At 39.8% G+C, this 10,334-nt stretch overlaps 1 protein-coding gene across 2 annotated transcripts in view; it reads left to right on the forward strand.

Moving 5' to 3' along the window:
* The window catches only part of LOC131302612 (uncharacterized), a 28,246-nt gene extending 20,252 nt beyond the window's left edge, over positions 1–7,994 (forward strand). For both annotated transcript variants that reach the window (XM_058329336.1, XM_058329337.1), the window contains exon 23: positions 7,630–7,994. In XM_058329336.1, coding sequence (XP_058185319.1) covers positions 7,630–7,786 — 157 coding nt within the window. In that variant the 3' untranslated portion in view covers positions 7,787–7,994. The remainder of the gene's footprint in view (positions 1–7,629) is intronic.
* The last annotated feature ends 2,340 nt before the right edge of the window (positions 7,995–10,334 follow it).

The following is a 10,334-nucleotide window of genomic DNA, read 5'->3' on the forward strand; positions in this document are numbered from 1 at the left end:
AAAGCCTCAACACGTCAATGTCCACTAGCTCGGTAAAATAGACCACGTCCTGGATGAGTCTTAAGATACTTAACAATTCTAATAACAGCTTCCCAATGTAGAATACGAGGTGCAGACATAAATTGACTCACAATACTAACTGCAAACGAGATATCAGGGCGAGTAATGGTAAGATAATTCAGCTTACCAACCAAGGGACGACACTGATCAGGATTAGGAAGTAACTCCCCCTGGTCAACACAGAGTTTGACATTGAGATCCATAGGAGTTTCAACAAGCTTAGTCCCAAACAAACCAGTTTCCACTAGAATATCAAACACATACTTTCGTTGAGATAAGTTGATACCATCTTTGAACCGCGCTGCCTCTATACTCTAAGAAATATCGCAATTTTCCTAGGTCCTTGGTATGAAATTGACTTTGTAGAAAACCTTTCAACTCACCAATGCCTTTCTGATCATCGCCTATAATGATAATATCATCTACATAAACAATCAACAATATCTTCCCTCGGTCAGATGTGAGATGGAATACAGAATGATCAGATTGGCAACGATGCATCCCAAATCGCAAGACAGTATCACTAAACTTCCCAAACTAAGCTCGAGGGGACTGCTTAAGATCATACAGTGCTTTGCGAAGACGACATACCTGATTACGCTCCCTTTGAGCAACAAACCCAGGTGGTTGTTCCATATAAACTTCCTCTTGAAGATCCCCATGAAAGAAGACATTTTTAATAGCCAACTGAAATAAGGGCCAACCAAGATTGGCCGTGAGAGAGATATGGAGCCGGATAGAACCAAGCTTGGCAACCGGTGAAAAAGTCTCAGGCTCTCAGCATAGTCAACACCATATGTCTGAGTATATCCCTTAGCAACAAGGCGAGCTTTGTAACGCTCAACAGACCTATCAGTATAATATTTGATCGTAAATACCCATCGACAACCAACAGTAGACTTTCCGGGCGGAAGAGGTACCAACTCTCAAGTGCCATTTTCATGAAGAACATACATCTCAGCCTCCATTGCTGTCTGCCACTCAAACAAAGAAAGGGCCTCCTATACAGTGTTAGGTACAGGTATAGAGGAAATGGACGAAGTGAAAGCTCAAAGAGGAGATAAGTGATCATAGGAGACGATGTGAGAAATGGGGTGAGTACTGCAAGTACAAGTACCTTTACGAAGAGCAATAGGAAAACCAGGTGATGGCGGAGGCGGAGATGCAAGCGGATCTTAGGACGGAGGAGCTATGGTGGCTGGTACTTGTGGGGCTGCTAATACTTTCTGCCGATGAACATACACCTGGAAGGGAGGACTAGATGGCACATATATAGGAAACACAGACTCAGTCTTAGGAACGTCATCTGGAATACGGTCACCTGAGTAAAAGTACAATGACTCATTAAATGTGACATCAGCACAAACAAAATGACGACGTAGAGATGGTAACACTTTTACTCTTTCTGAGTGCGCGAGTATCCTAGGAAAATAAACTGAATTGACCGCGTATCAAGTTTTTCTCGGTCAGGATCCAAAGCATGTTATGAACATAACAGGTGCACTTGAACACTCGTAGAGGTAATGAGTGGAGAGGGCGACCACGAAATAAAACTGTATGGGGTATTTGACCGTGTAGGACGCTAGATGGCATACGATTGATCAAGTAACATGCTGTGAGAACAACATAACTCCAATAAGACTTAGGAACTTGCATTTGAAATAATAGTGCACGCATAACCTCTGATAAATGCCTAATCTTGCGTTCGGCAACTCCATTTTGTTGTGGAGTTCGAGTGTAAGAAGATTGGTGAATTATACCATGATCATCAAAAAATTTAGAAAGAGCATTGTGAAAATATTCATGTGCATTATCAAAACGAAACATACGAATGCAAGTATCAATGAGTTTTGATTTTCGTATAGAATGACTTAAAAATAGAAGACAACTAGGACCTCTCCTTCATAAGATATAAAGATACGTGACATGAGTGTAATCATCGACAAATATAACATAGTACTGAGCCAAAAACATTAGGAACACGCATTGGACCCCAAATATCATAATGAACTTAGTGAAAAGGATGGGACACATGACTCTCAACCTCAGGATGAAAAGACACTCTATGATGTTTACTAAACTCACAGATTGCGCAGGGCAAAACATTAACATGACTACATGAAGGTACCAGTTGTTTAAGGTTTTGAAGGGATAGATGACCAAGACGAAGACGACAATGATGTTGATAGGGTGACACTGAAGACTGAAGGGCAACTAGGGTGAATATTGTCGGTAAAGTAATATAGGCCACCACGTTTAGTACCACCACCAATTTTCCTTCCCATCTTGAGATCCTGAAACACACAACCATCAGGGAAGAAAGTGACAGAGCAATTTAATGACTTGGTAAGTTTACTAATAGACATAAGACTTAATTGAAAACGAGGAACATGCAACACAGAGTCCAAAGTTAAAGATAAAGAAACAGGAACATAACCCAAATCATTAATATCAGTGACAGAGCCATCAGCTAAGGTAACTCGAGATGAACAGTAGAAGTGCCAGTAATATGATCAGAGGCGCCAGAATCAATGACCCAAGGAGTCGAAAGACGAGAAGAGGCAATGCAAGCAACGGAGGAACTTGTCTGAGATAGCGTAGCAGTGGATTAGAAACCCATAAATGAAGACTGATTCGACACAAGGCGTTGGTACTCATCTGCAGAAATAGTCACCATGGTGTCGGCATAAGGAATAAACGACCCAATATTCTCTGAAGCAGTAACCTGATGAGCCTGAGGAAAATCATTAAGATCATAACAATACTGCACTATATGAGTTGTGCCTCCACAATATGTGCATAATTTAGAACCACGACCTCGACCACGACTATTGAATCCTGAATCGTGGTCGGCCATGGCTAGATAAATAACCAAAACCACATGAACAGCCTAAGCAATATTAGATTCCATTGTGATAACTAATAACGGACGAGAGACTAGTAATCAACTAACAAATCAACCCACCAACCAATCACCTTTGTCTACTTGTCTACCAAGGAGTCAACAACCAAGAATGAACAACCAATCCAAAGATAAACGATGCCCAAGGAATCACCAACAAACTAAGAGAACAACTGAGCGCCGAACAGACCGACAATATCAACAGCAACTAGTAGCATAGATAATCAATCAAACGAGCGTATCCAATACGGCAAACCAGAGACGACAACCAAGCAACCTCATGAAAAGGCCAACAAGAACTATAGCAACAACTACCAACTAAGTTGCCAAATACGAGAGTTACCTAACACGATCAACGACTACCAACTGACCACCGGATCGGACAATCATCTCATAGCATCAACAGCACACGAAACATGAGTAATCAACTAAAAATTCAAAGCTGACAAAGCTGATCCAAAAACAACGATCCATACACCACATGATATAGCAACCCGACGAAAAGTAATCTTTACCGAGTGGAGAACATAATTTGAACGTCACAAGAGCTTGTATCACGAACAGAAGACCACTGAACTGATTCCCAAAGTGAACCAGATAATAGGAAAGGCACAAGAGAGGCACAAACTGAACATAGAACCACAAAGGAATCACGAATCATAAGAAAACAGCAACCAGGAGGCTCGCCGGAGATTGGCGAGGGACAGCGAGGGTCGCCGGAGACTCATTGATGGCCGGCAGTGGTCGCTAAGTAATGATCAGATGTAGTCACGATGGGGAACCAAGAGCTGTCGAGGACAGGGTAAAGGGTTTTCAAGGGTTTCGGTCACTGGGTAAAAGGGTACAAGGACTGGGTATGAGTTTTGGACATGATTGAGGCTATTTCAAGCATAAATCGCATGATTTCGAACCAGGTTTAGGGCTGTGTATGGTTCGGAACATCTAGGGTTTTGGAGTTTGAAGCAGATAACGATCAATTAGGGTTCAATTTAGGTATTTCGAACCATAACGGAGGTCAATTAGGGTTCAGTTTGGAGCTGGGTTATGGTGGTGATGATGGTGGTAAGTGGCCGTAGATTGGATGGCGATGACAAACGTAGTGGTGACTGGCGGCAAGTCAAAGGGGAAATTAGGGTAAGGGAGGCTCTGATACGATGTTGTTTGAGAGAATAGAAGAATGTATAGGGTGTTAATTAACCCTAACACTAACGATTGTTATTTATATTAATCATATCGCAGTACAAAACATAACTAATCAATGTGAGACTCATACTAAGGCTAACAATATTCTTAACATATGCTAACCATATCAAGAGAGGAAGACACACAAGATAACTAATTGTATTCCAGAAAGATGATGTCACAAGAGAAAAAGATAAAGCTACATATGCCAACCCCAACAAGACTAAACAAACCCTACTACTTCAAAAGACTAGACTAACCTAACATAAAACGTAAATGACAATAAACTGAATACTCTATTCACAGCCCCCTCAAACTCAGGATGCGAGTGCAGAGAGTATCGTGAGTTCGTCAAGTAGAAAACAAATTGAGCAATCGTGCAAGTCTTAGGTGAAGAAATCGACCATTTATAGTGAGGATGGAACAAATGGTAGGGTAATAGTGCTTGACTGAAGATGATGGCGAAAAAAATGACCATCAATCTCAATATTCTTCGTATGCTCATCAAATATGGAATTTTGTGCAATCTGGATGGCACTCTTATTATCACAGTAAAGAGGGGTGGAAACGGAAGAGAAACCCCATCTCGGACAGAAGTCATTGGAGCCAAACTATTTCAGAAGTAGCAGATTCCGTAGCATGATATTTAGCTTCAGCATTAGAGCGAGCAATAACAAATTGGTTCTTACTTTTAAAAGAGGTAAAAGAATCACCAAGAACACAGAAACCTGAGGTTGACTATAGATCAGAGATATCACCTGCCCAATCATCATAGTTTCAAAGATCCTAGCCTGAAATGAAAGAGAGTAGTAAACACTAGTATACAGTAGTACGGATATATCGAAATGTCGGTAATACGTAACGGTATCAGCCGATATGTATCGTCTGTAGGTACCAAGTACCGTTATGGCCGATATTGTGTTGTGAAGGAAAATTGCATTTGTCTCGGTGATACGTAAAGGTATGGGCCGATACATAACAAAGGTAAAGGACTGTTGCGGCCGATATGGACCATCACAGACAAAATACAGGCTGTTGGTATCGGTAATTTTTTCCAATGTTGTGCGAAATTTCAATAAAATTCACATCTTCGGTGACCGATACTGTTACGCTACAACTGTTACAACCGGAAACCACAACATCGCAACCGATACTGTTATTGCGATGGATACCAACATTTTAACCATGGGATATAACGTGAGATGTGTAACAATAAACAAGCCAGACCAATGAGTAGAACGAGGAGCTGATATAAACCGGCTGATAATGTGAACCACATAAGAAATATCTGGATGAGTCATATTACAATTAACTAAGCACCAAATGAGCTCACGATACCCTGTTAGATCAGCAAGAGTATAACCATGTGAAGCAGAGCACACATGCAACTCAATAGAAGTGTCTACAACCTTATCATCAGTAAGAAAATCATTTGGCAATGGAATGGGTATTATACTGCTCCAACGACCTATCTTAATGGGTTTTCAGTTCATAGACCCGTTTGTAGCCAATAAGATTTTTCCCAGCTAGCAACATAACTTGCTTCCTAGTGATTTTTTGCAAGGCTAGCTAACTCTTCACCAATGGCAGTTACCTAATCAAGATCATCACAAACTCCTTTGTAGGACTAGGGTTCAAAATTAATATGTATACGAGATAGGAAAGAACGATAGGAAGAAGAGAAACAAGTGCTAGTAAAACCAAATCTCACCGGTGGATGACGATCCAGAGTAGGATATTGGGCGTCAGAGTCCAAAGAAGCCTGCTGAGAGGAGTAGAACCAGTAGGTGAAAGTAAACGAAAGGTTAAGGCGGGTGGCGGGATGAGAGTAGACCATATGTAGTGCATGAGGAAAGGTGGGAATATCAGATACCTCAAGAGTGCAAGTGTACTTCTCAGGAGGCGCATTAGATGGATATGAATCCATGTGAATCAAGACTTCTTTAGACACGTGTTGTTGTTAGAGGTAGAGTGAAATAAAGAAAATGCTCAAGAAAATAACACGACGAGACCCGTAAAACTTCTCAGTGATTGGATCATATCACCCTATGAGGCATGGATACTCTATTTTGGCCTCCGTATCACATATTATTTCTGTATCGGATCCAGATACTCTCGGATACGTATCCGATGTGTTTTTTTAAAGTATCCTACTTTTAGAATTATTTTTTGGTATCCCAATACATTACGGAAACGTGCGGATATGCGTTGGATACGTTTAGGAAACGCGCGGATACGTTTTGGATACGCGCGAGGGTGAATATGTTATTACTTGAAATATATGGGTTAAAATTGCAATTAGGATTATATTTTTCTTTTTCCCCACCAATTGACACCAGAAACACGGACAATATCCCCCCACCCCCCTTCTCTTTCTCTCTCGTTGTGTGTATGTGAAATAGTGAACTTGTGTAGTGAAACTTTAAGCATTAATGGGATTTTGGGAATTAAAAATTATATATATATATATATATATATATATATATATAATATCTTTTTTATTTACTTTTATATTCAATGTATCATATCCTTCTTTTTGGAAAAATCGCATATCCGCGTATTCGTATTGTATCGTATCCGTATCCCGTTTCTGTATTCGTGCTTCTTAGATATCACCTATACCTTTCTGTGCTAAATCCCTGACCCCAAGAAAACACAAGACAGAACGTGCACTAAGCTTAGAATGCGCACTAAGCTTATTACGCTCCCTCCTAGGAAGAAGGACAAAGATGTTGAACCAAAAGCTCTTTACAAGTATTAGTTGGGAACTTGGCCAAAAAGATTATAGAAAGGAGAGGAGTGGGCATTAAGAACATACATTGTTGTGAGAATAGCTACATGCCAAGATAATTGTATTCCACAAAGAGGATGTTACAAAAGAAAAAGAAAGCTATGTATGTTAACCCTAACAAGCTTAAACAAACTCTGATAATGTAGAAGACTTGACTACCCTCTACATAAACATAAATGACAATAAACCGAATACCATATTCACACCCTCATTGTCTGTCCTTTCAATTTTGGGATGTTCCAAAACTTAAGAGCTCATCAACAAGTCAAAGAAGAAAAGTGTAATCTTTGAGAAAATTACCCCTTAATAGAACTCGGGAATATATGCTAAAGTGGAATCATAGTGAAGAACTTTTTTATTTGAATTTGGGATGATTAATTGCATGCCTTCTTTTAAAGTTGGAATCCTCAAAAAGGACCAAAATTGTGTGGAGGGAGAAATATACCGTAATATTTTTAAGGGGATGACCGTGGAACCCTGTGGAAACAACCTAACGGTGAGGAGACGCCATTTCACAGCCTCATAGAATAAGACTTTTAATTAAATGTCAATAAGCAGCGGTACGGACGGAGGTTTTTCCTTCTTTTCAGATTTTAGGTTTTTGGTCGTGTTGGAGACCGCATAGCTTTGATGTCAAGCACGTTTCCCCGCCTTGTGTTGAATTTTCTAAGCTTTGGAATTCTTGCAAAAACAGGGAGGATGACAGGTGGTGGCTTCTACCCTCCATCCTGCTACTATTCAAGTCGGTACAAGCTCGTTTTGTTGATTGGCACATTGCAAATCTCGAAGTTCCAGATTTCTCTCTGTTCAGTCCAGATCCTGATACCTTTTGGGTGCACGAGTCTAGCTAACACAAAAGTGACTTAGTTGTGATGCCAACAATGAGCCTCTTGCATTGTAAATATGCGCAAATTTAAAGGAAACGTCTATATACGTTGGAGGATATTATTTAAAGCAGGTACATAGGGGTTTCTTCATTCTTTATTCAATGTTACGCTACCCAGAATGGAATTTTAGAGTATTTCACTAAAATGATTTGAGCTCAAGTTACTTTGTAAAGCATGGTAGAGGACTTCTGATTGTTAGATATCAACATTTTCCCGACCTCCCTCTTCTAACCTTTTCACTTTAGATGCTAATCGAAAAAAATAGAAGTTGCCCACTTTAGATGGTTTGGAAAACCAACTCATTTTCTCAAAAAAATTTTAATGATGTATAATTTGTGGTTCTGTTCGTTGGAACATTGATCACCGTAAGTTTTGTCATTGTCTTAACACAATATTAAAGTGGAGGTGTCCTAAAAAGCCAGCGGGTGGCTCTAAAGGCCATGTGCTGAGTTTCCTTTCCTTTCCTTGTGTAGTTGCTTTGTCTTGTTTCTCTTCTGTTGAGTTTTGTTTGTCTGGAGCTTCTGTTCTTTTGGGTGCTGCTGATGTTGTGTGGGCAGAGTTGGAGACTGTTAGGTTAGGGCTCTTCCATGTGTTTGTACTGTTTAGCTACCCCTTCACTTTCAACTAACTGTTGCAACATGAAGGTTACTAGAAGATCGGTTCAATGATTTGCGTCCCGCCTGCCCCGCCTCACATGATTAATCCCCACAATATTGCACTTTGTCGTTCAAATGCTGCTCTTCATCAATTATCGCCCAGCTTAGATTTTGGGATGGCAACGGGAGGTTATGGATCCAGGGACTTTATTCCGCCCTCGTTTTCCAAATGTCATCTGCAGTCTCCGGTCCCAATCTCCAATGGGATTATTGAACAAACCACCGAACTTGCCTCCCGGTGGGAATCAGATTTTTCCTGAATGCAACCTATATCCAACCGCGGAATAGAAGTACTCCAGAATGAAACCAAAAAGTACAAGCAAAACATCATAATCAACAAATATATATATATATATATATATATATATATATATATATATATATCAGTCCGAATCAAGTCCACACCCTTTTCCGTCCGCACCTCTCCTTTTCCGATCGAATTTCTCATGTTAAAAAAAAAAGTAGTGGCAAAAAATTTTCGGTTTTGTATAATACTGAAGGTTTGCAAGTACAAGTAATGTTGAAGATTTCTCTGAAATTGAATACATGTATTAATTAATATCTGGAAGTAGGTAATACTTAGTTGCATATGTAATTATTGTGTTAGGAGCGGATATGGAACCTTCCCCGTACCCATGCCACCTTTAAATATGTTAGGACAACGGGCCACGGTCTCTTTGTGTTGGCAAATTTCAAGACAAAAACACACATTTAATTGTATCTCTGATTATTGAGTTGTAATTTCTTTTTATCTTTTTTAAGCATAGCGAGTATGTATAGGAATTTTTTTATTTACTGTAATTGAGAGTGAGTGTTTTGTATGGGTTGAGAAGGAAAGAATTATTCTTGGGAGGAAAGGAATCGGTGCTCACGGAAAGATTCGCAACACATGGAAAGTGTTGCATCTTCTAATTATGCAAGGTTTTGTTGGGTGAGAAAACAGAATGACAAGATTGAATTACCGATTGATCAATAAAATGCTATACACACAACCGTTGTGTGGTGTGTAACAAATTCTGGCCGTCCAGATGTGTTTAGACGGTCCAGATTTCAAATAAACTATTCGCACGAATAGTTTATTTATTCCCTTAGCGAATCTGGACCGTCCATTACAACAATGGGCGGTTAGCGATCGGTTGTGCAAAGAGTTTTGTACAACCATTCTGCGTGTAGCATTTTGATAAATATATTGGAAGACTTTTTTTTCAAAAATGCTACTTGCACAACCGTTGTGTTGGTTGTATGCGTAATTTTGACCGTCTAGATGTATTTGGACGGTCTAGATTTTATAAAAGCTCTTACAAGGAAAAGTTTAACTTTTATGGGGAAGAGTTTGAGCGAATCCTGGCCATTTATTACAGCGATGGACGGCTAGAGATTGGTTGTGTGTTGTGTTTTACACAACTGTTGTGTGTGTAGCACTTTTGCTTTTTTTAAGCCACGGCATCTCCAAGGCTATATAGAAAGCTTTTTCTATGTAAGGACATTTGGACATCTAAGGAGCTACACTTTTTATTTGGAGAAAATTAACTTTCAAGAGGGGCTCTTGCTTTTGTATCTTTGAGTACATATTGATCTATGGATCATGGAGCTCCAAATCCATCTCCAAGAGGTTTTCGATATCATCTCAAACCTATTTGAGAAAAGCCCTAGGTGGTTTCTTAGGCAAGTTAAAGTCTTTCGGTGAATTCCGGGAGGCAATCGAAAAGCTTGTGGATTTAAGGCAGCGACAGTCAAATCTTGGGTGTGGTGAACGAGGATTCAAAAAGTAAAACTTAGGGCGATTGGTGAGGATTCATAATCGTAGGTAAATTTGTTTGTAACTACACATTGAGTATAGTATTTTGATTCATTCC

Source organism: Rhododendron vialii, chromosome 10a, assembly GCF_030253575.1.
Source record: "Rhododendron vialii isolate Sample 1 chromosome 10a, ASM3025357v1".
Classification (NCBI taxonomy): Eukaryota; Viridiplantae; Streptophyta; class Magnoliopsida; order Ericales; family Ericaceae; genus Rhododendron; species Rhododendron vialii.